Genomic DNA, 14116 nt, shown 5'->3' on the forward strand with positions numbered 1-14116 from the left:
TAGCGCTATGGCCTTCACCAAGACCGTCGGTGCTTTCCGACAATTCGCACGCACCTCACGCCATACACAAAAACGTACACAAAAACCTAGGTTGGATGGTGAAGTCGCCGCGCTCGAAGCTTTCCATCCTTATTCACACCCATCATACGGCTATCTTTCTTCAATCGTCATTGGGCCCTGCATCACATCCTGTCCCGCGGGAATATGACGAAGACTCTGACAATTCAATGGCCCTGCGTTACTCCTCGTCCAACTAGGACCTCCTAGAGCAGTTCCCAGCCCAACACGGTCGTGAACCTGGGACTTCGTCTTACATCCAACCGCCAACGGCGGATTATTTGCCACTTGTCTTCAGCCATCGTCGATGGCTGAAACCTTGATGCGGGCGACCCCGCAGTCGACGCTCAATGCTCGAGATGGGCGATCATGGTGGTGATGAGGAGTGGGGTTCACTGCGGAGGGGTAGTTGGCCTCGCGGCCCGTCGCCGTTGGAGAAACCGCTGTTGTTAGCGTGCTTGGAACGTTATGGCTTCAGGGGTGAGGGATGAGGATGCATGGCATTTTGGCTGACCGTTCATTCCCATTAGCGCCGCATGTAGTTAATCTGCACAGCTTCGCTCCGATCCGGCGTCTGTCAGGGTCAACAAAGTCTCATCAATGGCTTTAGGATACAGGCTACGGCAGACCAGTAGGATGCCGTCCGGCCGTGGAAATCCACCTGCTCCATCGGGACCTTCTGGAGTTGTAATTTTTCGCTGAGTCTTTTCCCCACACGACGGCAATTACGACGAATCCACCGAGGTATCTACGCGATGGTCCAGCACAGCACAGCGTGCGTTGGGATTCGCTCCACTATGCCTAACGCGGTCTGCATGGCATGGTAGCTTTGTCAGAATCTTGTCACCCACCATCACGGTCTCTCCAGCCAATCCGAGATCGTCTTCCTACTAAAAGAGAGCTGGACCGCCCGGTGACTACCAATAGCGACCTTGGCGTCATCTCCTACCCACTACGGCCGTGCTGCAGAAAATGCGACATTCGAACATTTTCTCCGTCCCTGCAGGCAAAACACCTGATTGACATGACACGTCGCACCCACCCGCCAACAGGAGAATACAAGTAAACTGAAGAACCTGCACATACGCAGTATCATCGGCAGGAGTGCACTCATCCCAGTCCGTTCACTGAGCCAGAGGTGCGCGATGAGGTGATCCAACCGATCTGACACCATCCGGAGCTACGCTACAAGCCACGCAAGCGCAGCGGACATAACTGCTGCAGACCTCCGTGACCGCACCCGACGGGCTCGGACATGGCCCGCCAGGAAGCCGATATACATTCGGAATCGGTACCGGCCCCGGGGGCTCCTGCAGCCAGCAATATGGTCGAACTAAATGGGCATCTTTATGACCCTTCAGGCAAAATTTTCGTGGCAAATGACGCGTCGGAGCATCATCGCTGTCGGCTTCAGCACCAGATACTCAAGGACTGCCTCAATGGGAATCTCATGGCCACGAAGCTTCCGCCCGACGTCGCGATGATTGTCGATGTTGGCACCGGAATTGGCCAGTGGGCCGCCGAGGTCGCTCAGCAGTATCCGAAAGCCCAGGTCATAGGCATGGATATATCCAAGGTCCAAGATACGCCAGTTCCGGATAACGTGTCGTTTGAGATCCACGACGTCGAAGATCCCTGGAACTGCGAGCCGAACTCGGTAGATTTCGTTCACATCCGGGACGTCACGGGCGGGATCCACGATTGGCTTGCGCTTGTGCGCCAGGCGTACAAGAGCCTCAAGCCGGGCGGCCAATTGGAAATGACCGAGACGCGGGCCAAGTTTTTCGACTTCGACGGTACTTTCGGCGAGACGGGGACCTTTTTCGTCGAATTCGAAAATATTTACTTGGAGCTGGCCTCAAAGACGGGTATGGACTGGGACCCGGTACCAAGCTCGCCGGACTGGCTGAACGAGGCCGGGTTTGAGAAGATTGTTCAGCGGAGCGAGATAATGCCCATCGGATCGTGGCCGAAGGATGCTAAGTTGAAGAAAAAGGCCATGGATTTCACAAACATGTGGAATGACGGTGGTAAGTTCCAAATTAGCATTACATGCACTCATCCGAGACATCACCTTTTTAGTCAGGCTTAGGTCAACAGATATCCCCTGCCGATTCCCCCGAACTAAATGGCTTACATCTGACTGTGACCACAGGCTGGGAAACCAAGACGGCGAGGCTATTTACGACTTGCGGGTGGGAGTTTTCGGATTTCAGATCCCTCCTCGACAGGGTTAAAAAAGAGACTGCCGATAGTGGCGTCAAGGCATATGCGACCGTGTAAGCACCATAGTTATTCTCCTTCCCAGTTCAATGACTAACTGGACGCCAGCGTATTTACCACGGCAAGGAAGCCGAAGAGATGAGAGACAGTTGATGAATACCTTCTTATCGCGCCATGATACCAAGCGGAAACCTCCCATCGCTTGAGGCATGGTGTCCTTCATGATAGAGCCCTTGTCCCATGGAATCGCAATCGGGCTCCCCATACTTTGCCTATCCACGCAGCCCCGTCATGTGGGTTTACTTAAGGGCATGACCGTTCCATACAAGAACACAGTTAAGGCTGTGTGGCCACGAGACCTACGAACGGCCGAGCTTCAGAAGTGGACCAGACTGCACCCGCGAGGTTGGAGAGTAACGGGAATGCAAGGGAGCCCAATTAATATTAGCTTTACCACTATTAGGTGGCACCTAATCTCCGCGTACCCCAGATGGCGGGAACGGAGCACATTCAAGGTTCATTGCTACCAATTGAAGAATGACTTGTCAACACAGTATGCGTACTATCGATATTTGTATATCGTGACCGACTAAGATGTTGGCCCTACCACTGCACATCTGGTATATGGTGACGAGCTCATAGACCTTTTAGCCAAGACTCCCAACAGCAAATACATGCTGGTGATCCCGCATTTGTTGTGCTGTTACGATTCCCGAGTACTGTTTCTTGTGCCTCGAAGCAAGGCACGGGCGATAGCGGAACGACGTGTTCACGCTGGTTTAGGAAATGCTTCAGATCATCGCCGTCAGGTCTAGCTTGCAGGCTTTTGTTACGGCCACGGGCGTTTTCATCTTTACATCCCAATGCAAGTCTTTATGGCTCGCGCCGATGTACCTGTGACTAATTGAGGAGCAACGTGCTTCCTACGTCAAGATGACGTTTCGTAAATTCCTGACAAGTTATTGACACTCATCAACATCGCCTGAGGCGGACACTTATCAAGGTTAGGAAAATAGATATTGGTCAATAGTTATTGGTGTATTCCGACTTTCCTGGACTGCTGGAGGTTCTATGCTCCAACTGTATACCTGAGTAACTAAAAATCAGGCATGTAGCCTGATCTTGGGCTCATCTAATTTGACGCAAGAAGAGTCCAAATCGATCGAGAGTGTGCATCTCATAATTTCTTCTGGTGTACACCAGACCTGTCACATAAACCGCTGAAAGGAAGATACAGCTTTCCCATTTGGTTCGCTGTATGCATATTTGCCAGGAAAAGCTTTGTCTGCATTGGTAGCTGTATAACTCTCGCGGGGAGCTAGCTACTACGAGGGTGCAATCCCAGAAACCTCCTGCATCAATCAAACTTAGAACATTGGAGTAGTGTACCCGAAGCTTTTGTTGCCGTCAGGAATGATTATATGCTTACGAGGCCCTCAAGAACGTTTCAAATGCTCCGGCACCAAGGCCGTACTATTCTCAGGCAAGTCGAATCCATCAATGCCCATTCCACCATCGTGGGTGAAATTGCCGACTAGCTCTGCCTTGTCATATCCGCACTGGATGCTGTGGTCGCACGGCTGGGGGCAGCCCTTGGAGCAGGCGGTGTCGTTTTCGCCAGGCGAAGGCTGCCAGTTGGCCCCTTTGCACGGGTACTTGCGCTTGTACTGGGTCTCGTAGGTGTTGAAGCATGAGAGGTAGCCGAACCAGTTGTACAGGAATCCCTGGTCTGGAGAAGAAATCCATCAGCTTGATATTTGCTTCGGCTCGTACAAACCTTTTACCGAATCGGAGTACGAGAATCCAGGATTGGGCGCGGAGTGGTAAAGTGCACGGTACCAAAGATGGATGATTGATTGAATCATTGACTTACTCAAGTCAATCTCACTATCGACCCATTCGCCCTTTTCGTTAGCACAGGCGCAGCGAAGGGCGTGGCCGTCTTTCTTAATGGAGCAGTAATTGCAGGACCGGCCGAATTTCCTACTATATATGTTAGCCTGTTACCCAGCCTCTAGAGTTCAAAGTGACACCTACTCCTTTTTGGGCTTCATGACGCCATTCTGATTAGTGATGCAGTGGTTGAGGTTCAGAGATGTCGCTGCGTTAACCTTGCAGACGTGGTCCTGGCACTAGGCAAGCACATGAGCCTTTTCGAGGGCCCAGTTCTTCTGGCATTGCTGATCGAGGAAGCCGAGGGCGTTGGCCAGGCTCAAAATGAGGATCAGAACGAGATATTCCATCGTGGCGGGTTTTCGGATGTCCCTGCTAGATTCTGGGGTCACACGTTACGTCTAAGGTTATCAAATATATCCAATGTATCTATAGGCATACTTGTAGCTGAGGTATGAAATGCTGCTTTGGTTTTGATGAACGACAAGGAGATCGGATTGCTCAGCAACTGGGAAGAGTCTTATAGTTTTCTGTCTTGGAAGTTACACCCAGTCACAATACACATTATAAAGATGAATGTATTGATGGTTGTATTAGACAAACTCACAGTGTAATAAACATGAGACCCAGGGCCAATGGTGGCAAACTCTATATAATGATTATATAGTTATACTAATGGGACGATCATGATCACCCCTACGAATGATTATGACTATGGCGGTGAATCATTTCCCAACAGCTGCGGATTCTTTCAATTTTGCTGAGGCTACCTACCCATGGTAGTCCTAAAGCTTGCCTAAATTCACCAAGATGCAGCATCCGCCTCGATTAGGTCCCTCCGAGTGAGGTCTGAAAAGCATGGACAAACCTGGATCCAAGCACTTTCTGCTTGGATCGCTAGCTCTTTTATTCTATGGAGGCCACTTAGTTATAGGCAGCTATTCCTTATACTTTATATTAACAAAAAAGAAAGAGTTGTGTAAAACGACGAGTAAGGTTTATAAAAGTATAGTAAGCAGAAGAGAGAAATAAATATTAGTTGATGTATCTAGAGAGAAGTATATGATTTAAGCATAGCTTAGTAAGTTAGTTACTCTAGTAATTTGTTTTTCCCTTCTATATTTCTTTTAGTACTCCCAATAAATAGCTATAACTGTGGGAAGTTGTGGCCTCAGGCGTGGAGGGGTACGAGTCAGGCACGCGTTGCAGTACTTAGGGATCCTTCGGGGCCAACTTGGGATTGGTCTCTCACGCACCTTCATAGTACCAATACAGCCCCTAGTACTTGGCTTCGACAATAATGCCCATAACCATACCGCTCACCGTGAAAACGAATAAAGAACAAGTTAGGATACACTCGCAATCCATACAACAGCTCGGGATTCTCATATTTCACAATTGTGATATCGACGCCGCACACACACCTTGAACAGTTGGATGGGAATCGAGTCCCGTAAGCCTGACGGGGATCAAGATCCCTTGCATGTCAGGGGCATGTGCGAAAACCATAGGCGAAGTCTTTCTCGACACCGAGGCGGTGAAAGTAGGTAGGAAGATACGTCGGAACATAGTGACTCTACCATATCTGAGTCCAAGAAAGCACAGGACGTACAAAACGCATGTCAGACACCAAGCATTCAGACATGACACTCTCGTGTCCTGTGTCTGGTGTATCTTGAACACTACATTTATACCTACACTACGAACCCAATATCCCACGAACAATACCCTTCAACCGTCAGTAACCCACAACCTACCAACCCCTTTACCACATAACCAACCTATCCAAATCCCTCGAACTCGTCCCGACCATAAACGCATACTGCCCCTCCGTAACCATCCTCCAATTCTGGCTCTCCACATCCCAGTAGCTCAAATCCCGTCTACTCAACTCAAACTCCACAATCTTTGTCTCATTCCTTTCCAAAAAGTCCTTCGAAAACCCGCGCAGCACCTTGACGGGGAAATCGACACTGCTCTCGTTACCCGTAATGTCTTTCGGGTACGCCATGTACAGCTGCGTGACGAGGTTGCCCGGTTTGGCGCCCGTGTTGGTCGCGTTCACGGACACGGTCACGTACGTTTCCCACAGATCGGGGTTCCCGCCCTCGTCGCCTCCGGCGCCGCTGAGGGGTTGCTGGTCGGTGTAGCCATCCGGATAGGGGTAGCCATCGGTGACGAGGTCGTCGATCGTGTCGAGGTAAGGGTAGACGTATTTGTCCAGCTTCCTGAAGCCGTCGGGAAACAGCGCCTCTTCCTCGTTGGGAATAGAATTGTCGTACTCAGGCGGCATGGCAAAGTCCTTCGGTCTAGCTGCCGGGTACGCGCTCTTTGGTTTGACCTCCGTGACTTCCGGGACGGAAAAGGCGAATGACGTGTACGATAGGCCGTATCCAAACTCAAAGCGCGGCACAATGTTGTATTTGTCGAAGTGTCGGTAGTCAATGTAAAGACCCTCTTTGAAGTCTTGTTGCGGCACCACGCCGTTAGGCAGATACATGATCTTGGCTCCTTCGCCGTAATCATCTAAGCTTTTGCCAATGGTCCAAGGCAGATGACCGCTTGGGTTGACATCTCCAAACATGACGTCTCCCAACGCATTTCCGCTTTCTTGGCCGGGTAGCATGGCGAGGAGCACTGCCTTCACCCCTGGCAAGTCGATCCAGCTTTCCATAATGACAGGGCCGACGGCATGGACGACAACAATCGTGTCACCCTTACCGCCACCACAACCTTTTGCAACTGCTACGATCAAGTCGTCGCCACCTTTCTGAAGAAGTAGATCAGGCCGGTCACCACCAACCGAGCCCCAAGACAGAAAACCCTCACCCGAGTCGGCGTTGGCGAAAACGATGCAGATATCTTGATTCTCGAGGATTTCGGGCTGCTTCTCGAACGGTGGAGAGTTGGTCAACCATGAGTTCAGTTCGACTTTTTCCTTGTCCCAGCCATCGTCGAGTACTTCGATAGGAGAGATCAAGTATGGGAACTCTGCGCAGGCAGTCAAGTCAGCAACTGGTCCAAAATAGACGGCTAATCCACGCAAGTGGCTCGTATAACGTTAGGATGGTTCAACTTACCAACAGCTCCGGAGCCCCAGCCAGAACCCAGCGTGCCCTGATTACATCCGCGGTCTTTGCAAGCGTTCGGACCTTGACCAGGTCCAGCATCTTCCCCAAAGATTCCGATCCGAACCTTGCCTTCGTGTTTCTTTCGCAGCTTCATGTCGGTATTTCCATGACGGTCGATCGGGAGAATACCCTCATTCTTGAGTAAGATTGTGCCCTCCGCAGCGATTTGACGCGCAAGAGCTGAGTGGTTGCCCATGACGTTGACGTACTCGTTCACGCGGACCTTCTCCTGTTCCGTAGAGCTGCCAGGCGATTCGACTCCGTATTCATCGTTGGTCCAAGAGGAGAAGTTAGGTCCATCGGGGTCGAATCTGCTCTTGTCGTCTTGGCCCATTTGGTACCACGCGGCGACGATGCGAGTAACCATGTCGTTCAATCTGTCCAGGGGTACTGAGCCATTGAGAATTGATTTGGTCAGCTCTGAGCCCCACAGAGACTTGCCGTCTTGCCAGAACAATCCGTCCCCTGGCATCGTCATATCCAAGCCAGCTAGCGCAGTTGCGACACCACTACGTTGTGCCAGCCAGTCACTCATGACGAAGCCCTGGAAACCCATCTCATCTTTGAGAATGCCGTTGAGGAGCTTGGAGTTGCCGCACGCATACGAGTTGTTGATCTGGTTGTAGCTGCACATGACGCTTGCTACGCCGGCTTTGACGGCATCACCGAACGGCCACATGTAGAGTTCGTGCAGAGTTCGATCGTCGATGTTGCTGCTTACGGCGTTGGGCAGACCCCACTCCCAGGGCTGTCGGAAATGCTCCTGCTCGTTAGCAACCAGGTGCTTGATGGTGGCCATGACACCCTCGTCCTGGATGCCTTTGATGGACTCGGCTCCGGCAATGCCCTGCAAGTACGGATCAGCGCCAAAGCCTTCCCAGTTCCTGCCTCCTGCGGGCATGCGCCCAAGGGGCCCGATGCAGGGCCCCAAAATTGCATTTATTCCCTTCTTCCGTGCCTCGATCGCATCTAGATTCAATTAGCCAATGTTGAAGTACACAAAAGAGAGAATAAGGCCCCCACATACGGGCATTGCCCCATTTGTACATCAAGTCCTTGCTCCATGTGGCGCCGACCGTGACTCCGGCCGGGAATGCCGTTGCATTGTCAGCAAAGCGAATCCCCAGCGGGCCTATGGATGATTTATCAGTATTGTCCCACTCGAGTTGGCACCAGCCGCAAAGCTCACCGTCCTGAAGGTACAAAGCCGGAAATCCAACATTGACGGCCGGGCCCGTATTCCCCACCGCAGGGCCCATCATCCACCCGGTCCCTGTCGTGACATTGACCTTCTCTGGAAGCGTCATCTTCGCTACCATCTCACTCGCTTTCCTATAACTGTGTGCCCATCCCCGCGCCGTGCCGCCCTTGGGCGTCGGGTACCACGGCGGGGACTGGCCATCGGGCGGAGACTGCTTGTATTTCTTGTAGGCGAAGAACCCGCCTGCTCCCAGGGCGATCCACACGAGCACGAGCACGGCCAGACACGAGTATATGCATTTCCGCGATCGGCCGACGCAGCACCCGCATGGCCGTTGCAACCACCGGCTACGCGGTTGGGATTGGAATGCGAGCGAGTTGGTGCCTTTTTCGGCGGTCAGAGGGTCGCTCTGGAGGAACTCGGTCGCGTCGATGTCGGATTCGAGGTCGGATGATTCGCGCGCTTCATAGGAGCGCCGGAAACGGTCTGGTTCGCGTTCTGGGTCGTTGGGGCTCAAGAGGCCCTCTTGGCTTTGATCCATCGTGGGATCCTTGAATGGGGTGTTACTGGCGAATTGGTGTTGGTCGATGGCTGACTTCGTAGTTCGAAACGTGTGTCTGAAGAAAAACAACCACCTTGTTTTACATGCAAATGATTCAGCTTGCCTTCTATTGCCGTGGGAGGATAATCGTCCAATTAGCTATCTTTGGGGCAATCATGATCTAGCTTGTGCCGTTTCGTAGTCTATATCAAACCGTAAGACATGGGACGAAGGACAGTGAATGCGACGCACCCAAACCGCCCGTACTGAGTCAAACGGGGCGGGAAACACTGGCCAGCAGATACGAATGGAACAGAGGAAGAAGATACGGAAGAAATGGAATTCGCCCCTGAAGCTGGAAGCTCAAAAAGAAAAAGTCCATGGACGTAGTAGAAACATAGTCAACGTCGCCTCCGACATTGGAGCTGTCTCTTGAAACCTGGAGATGGTCTTGGCGGTTGCATTGACCTCCATCGAAGCTTCACCAGCTCGATGTTTCGGTGTTTCTGCCGTCGCCACCGACATCTAGGCCACTGAAAAGGTCCGGGGTGGGAGTACCATTTAGCGTCATCCCGATTGGCTCCAACGGTGATGTATTCTTTGGCTCATCGGCTCCTGACCCCAAAGAGGCCAGACCGAGGTGAGAAGTCAAGTGCGTATGGTGGAACTAGTATTTCATAGTCCATCTATATGGAGTTAGCGATGAGTAGAATACGTAACTTGTGGTTTAGCTCACCTGAATATTGAGGCATGTCAGGTGGTCAGTGCTTCCCGGAGGACTTTGTGAAGTTTTCGTGATCAAAAGTTGTTGTACACAGCTGGTAGCTGTTATTGATTGAATTATATTATAGGCGAATGCGACTCTTGATCCTCATTACACGGGTATCTGACTAGTAAGGGTGAAGTGATCAATATCTGTATGATCCTTTTGTGACCTTGTGGCTTCGTCCCGTAGACGGATAGTTATTCATCCGATGTGGATGTGATCGTGCGGCTTGTAGAGTGGCTGCAATGGAAAAATTCTCACAAAATCGCGTTAGTACACCGACAGATGCTAAGGGCTAGCGGTGGGGGGGGGTCTCCAAGCAGTGCGTTTTATGAAGCAAGTACTGAAATACACGGTGACAAGGGCCCCTGTCATTGTACCCACCTTTAGCCGGATGCTTCTAAGCGATGTGAAGATCTTTTAATATGCGCGATAACAGTTCATCCAATCCGGATCGGACTTGAGGAATTAGTGGGTAACGGCAGTCGCGATTCAATATCACAACTGATAGTGCGTGCATTACGAAAAATTGATCATATGCGACGTATCACACAGTCCCAAAGGGACCGAAAGGGAAAATCCGTTCAGTTTTGCGCCGGCATCAAGAAAGGGGTCACACGGAGCATCAACTAACGTACAACCCCACCTTTCCGGCCACATATCGCAATCCAATTGAAGGTATTCGAAACAGTGTATTCAACGTACTATTATAGCTATTCAGGTACAACCAGCTCTAATAGAAAGCTGTGCTCTAGGGCTTCCTGAGGTATAGATCTGATAGATTCTGACGCCTTAGCTGGGTCCAGTATTACCTGATTCCGACGTTGTACCTGGTCTCGTTGCCGTTCTACTTCAAGGGCTCGATCCATCGCTTCCTTAATCTGTACAATGTTACCAAATCGTTCATTAGGCCCTAATCGTACCTTCTTACGTGGTTTTGGGCGTAACGAAGTTATAGGGTAGAGCGTGGAACGCCCCATCGGAGGGAAGCCTGGCGCTGGGATATCCCTTGATTGATATCGTTGAGAGCGCCTTGAATCGAATTTTCTGAATATCGAGGCATTGTATAATAATAGCCAATACCGACGATAATCTGTTGTGCCGAAGATTGTTGTAGTTGGCAGATTAGTTGGCAGATTAGGTGGCCAGAAAGGTGGGTAGCCAGAAAGGTGGGGTTGTACATTACAGTTTATCTACCAGCTCTGAACCGAAGGCTAAAAAGAAATGGCAGGCTCATCATGTTCCACCCGTTCTAAGTGTCTTGAAACCCAATGAAAAGTAGGAGGCGTTCTAACGTAGGAAACAGATACCTGGATATACTCTTACATCCGGCCGCTGTAACGTTCTTCTGTCTCCAGCAACCTTAGTTTGCCTTGTACAGATCTATAAGATTAGCATGCCCTATCTTGGACGACCACGAGCCGCCAGTTGGGGTATTAAGATGGGAGTTCTTAATAGCCCAGAAGATCACAATGTAACCCCAGTCGATATGATAAACACTAGCGTTGAACGTTTGGCAGGAGTCCATCGCGCCAGTTTCGCAATCCTGCGGGCTGAGATCTTTATGTTTGGGGGGTCATGTTGAAACGCCCATCTAGGCATAGTGCGGATTGTGTCGTATTCAGAATCCAAATGCGACTCTTACCCGACATCGATCGTAAGGAGTTATACCTCAGCCGTAATATAGTATACCCGGGTGTATGTTGTTTTCGTTATCACCATCCCGACTACCAAAGAATGAACCTGGGAAATCAGCTGAGGAATTAGAAAATATTGATTATTATTTGCGCATTATTATTTAAACCCTTTTTTCAACGCACGAACCCCGCAGGCCGATGCTCCGGCCCTTGCGACAACTCGACCTCGTACGTATAATCCATTCTAATCCCGCCCTGGGAGCTCTTACTCTCATCATACGACGAGGCCTCGTCCCGCAATCTTCTCCAATCCCCATCTCCGTGCGCGTGCACCGTGGCCACGCTAGTCCCCAGATCAGTCGGGTTCTTGAACGATCGGTTTCGGGATTTGCGGCCTCCGCTGGGTCCTCCGCTGGCAACGGGCGTGCTCCCGCCAAAGGTTACAAGGTCTAGGGGCGTGTCGTTGCTTTTATTGTTCTCGCTGTCGGTGCTGGGTTTCTTGACGGCGGTGAGGATGAAGCGACGCAGGGAGGGGAGAGAGCCGGCCACGAGGCCGATGGCCGTTTCGACGTTGGACCAGAGCGTAATATTGCCTACGTGGTCTGGGGTAGGGGCGGTTAGTTTTTTAGCCATTCGGGAGATTGGTCGAGGTTGGATGTAACTTACAAGCCAGGTTGTCGGCTGGGTTTAGGTAATAGGCGATAAAAGGGGTGCGAATGATGGTTGAGATGGACGCTCTGTTAATATGTGGTTAATACACTGTCCTGGTAGATGACGAAAACGAGCCGGGTACCACTTACAAAGAGCCGAAAGACAGCAGCACACTGACCCAGAGCTTCGTTCTCATCTTCATCTGTGTTCGCCACAATATGAAACCTGGCAGCACGGCACACGCCATATCCGTAGCAATGGATCCCGCCGTCGAGGCGTACGACAACCCAATCATGGCATCCATCGAGGCGCATGTAGCCTTGCCCTCAAGCACCAAAGAAGTATTCCAATTGGCCTCCACAGGCTGACAGAGCAGCAGCACCCCAATGAACGTCGTGAGAAACGTGCTGATGACGATTCCCAGTAGGATGAAGATGCAAATGCGGTAAACCTGGTTGGCGCTCGCGATGCGAAACATGGTCATGCAGATGGAGCTCTTGATGAGGACGAGAGAACAAATGTACAGCAGCATCCAGAGCATCAGGTACATCATCGAGTTGACCAGCTGCGTGGCATTTAGCTTTGCATTGAGTGTCCCGAGGCCGGATTTGGCGCCGAGGCAGGCGAGCACAATTTCGACGCAGTAAATGACCTGGCGTTTAGAATCAGCAAACTGCTCTGTCTACACAAGAACGTTTTACCTCTTCGAGGTATACACGAGGAGAAGTTTACCATTCCGCCCAACATCAAGCCATCGTCCAAGCCAAAGGCTTGCTCATGAAAACGCACATAAGTCCTGAGGCTGACAACAACGAAGGCGACGACGCCAGTAACGATAGAGACGACGTAGATGGCCAAAGCCGTCCCCTCGAGGTTGGGGAGGAACAGCGCATTGGGGTCGACTTCGCTCATGATAAATCGGGTGGGACCGTCTACGGGATGGCGATGCTGCTGCAGTGACCGAGGCGGCGGTGGGACGTGTCTTTAAGCGTAAACCAGGAGGAGAAAGGCAAGCGAACTCAGAGGGGCGAAGCGTAGATATCCGGGGGAACGGGCACCCTTTTGTGTGAACCGCGGCCGCGGGACGGGAAGTCCTAGCCTTTTTCGATCGACTAATCTACTGTATTAGACAGTGGACTAGGACATGTGCACTAAATGTCGGCGGCAGTCTGGAAGCTGATCATGGATATGAACAGGCCATAGGTCATGCCATTGGATGTAGGATTGCTGACCAGGTGGAGCGCACCGGCGGACATGAACCAACCTATGTTTACTCGGTCGAAATACTCTAACACGTCCGACTTCACTCGGATTCGCAACCATCACCGAATGGGCAATCCCTGAAGCCATTTTCTCTCCTGGGCTCCAGCTCCGGGGCCCCGAGGGTCTGGTCGGCTGGTCCTTGCAAATGCTCCCGGGTTACATAAAGTGCACTGCGGAGAGAACGCAGAGGAGACTCTACTTTGAAGCAGCCACTAGTGCATCACTTAGGTGGTGGATAGATCAAGTTATGCAAGGCGCAAGGCTCGATATTAAGCGATTGCCGATTGGCAGCACGTTGGTTCCACAACCTGCCTAGGTCATAAAACGCGGATGAAGTCCCGATTTCTCGGTGGATACGTTACAGTGTACTGTACTCGTGTTTTCCGATATCATAAGCACATAAGACATGCCAAGGCTGTTGAAAGGGGCGACATAGTGGGCCTGGAATATGCGGGAAATCCGCAAAACAAACGAGCCGCCGCGGCCGCGGTCGTTCCCGTTATTAGGGATGTGGATAGAACTGTAGACTATTTGCACACGCTAAAGAATTGGAAAAGGGGTGGGATGTAAGTTGGGGAGGAAGATGCAGATCTGGCAGATGATTTATTGCATGGCCAGTCCAACTTCACGCAGCCAACAAAATCACGACATCCACCCGAAAATTTCCCAAAACGGGTGGGGCTCCTATACCCCCGTCCCGAGCGCGTCGTTTAAACCCTTGTCTCTACATGATTCACTTATACAATCCCTAAC

At 51.3% G+C, this 14116-nt stretch overlaps 4 protein-coding genes across 4 annotated transcripts; 1 reads left to right on the forward strand and 3 right to left on the reverse strand.

The window, feature by feature from the left end:
- Positions 1–1312: 1312 nt before the first annotated feature.
- BCR38DRAFT_490971 (S-adenosyl-L-methionine-dependent methyltransferase) lies at positions 1313–2422 on the forward strand (the record flags this gene model as incomplete). The annotated part of the gene is made up of 3 exons (XM_040864599.1): positions 1313–2087; positions 2213–2336; positions 2389–2422. The coding sequence occupies 3 exons, from the start codon at positions 1313–1315 to the stop codon at positions 2420–2422; spliced, it is 933 nt and encodes a 310-aa protein (XP_040709687.1).
- Positions 2423–3716: 1294 nt separating this feature from the next.
- Positions 3717–4951, reverse strand: BCR38DRAFT_414813 (uncharacterized protein; the record flags this gene model as incomplete). The annotated part of the gene is made up of 5 exons (XM_040858975.1): positions 3717–4009; positions 4154–4263; positions 4318–4406; positions 4781–4821; positions 4948–4951. 5 exons carry the CDS (start codon positions 4949–4951, stop codon positions 3717–3719), a joined length of 537 nt encoding a protein of 178 aa, XP_040709688.1.
- A 987-nt stretch (positions 4952–5938) lies between these two features.
- On the reverse strand, positions 5939–9046 carry BCR38DRAFT_356700 (glycoside hydrolase superfamily; the record flags this gene model as incomplete). The annotated part of the gene is made up of 4 exons (XM_040857040.1): positions 5939–7164; positions 7254–8273; positions 8332–8436; positions 8494–9046. The coding sequence occupies 4 exons, from the start codon at positions 9044–9046 to the stop codon at positions 5939–5941; spliced, it is 2904 nt and encodes a 967-aa protein (XP_040709689.1).
- Positions 9047–11495: 2449 nt separating this feature from the next.
- On the reverse strand, positions 11496–13012 carry BCR38DRAFT_403057 (uncharacterized protein; the record flags this gene model as incomplete). Its single annotated transcript, XM_040857786.1, has 4 exons — positions 11496–12051; positions 12116–12186; positions 12250–12752; positions 12833–13012. 4 exons carry the CDS (start codon positions 13010–13012, stop codon positions 11624–11626), a joined length of 1182 nt encoding a protein of 393 aa, XP_040709690.1. The 3' UTR covers positions 11496–11623.
- Between the last annotated feature and the right edge of the window lie 1104 nt (positions 13013–14116).

The sequence above is a fragment of the Pseudomassariella vexata genome (genome assembly GCF_002105095.1).
Source record: "Pseudomassariella vexata strain CBS 129021 chromosome Unknown BCR38scaffold_26, whole genome shotgun sequence".
Classification (NCBI taxonomy): Eukaryota; Fungi; Ascomycota; class Sordariomycetes; order Amphisphaeriales; family Pseudomassariaceae; genus Pseudomassariella; species Pseudomassariella vexata.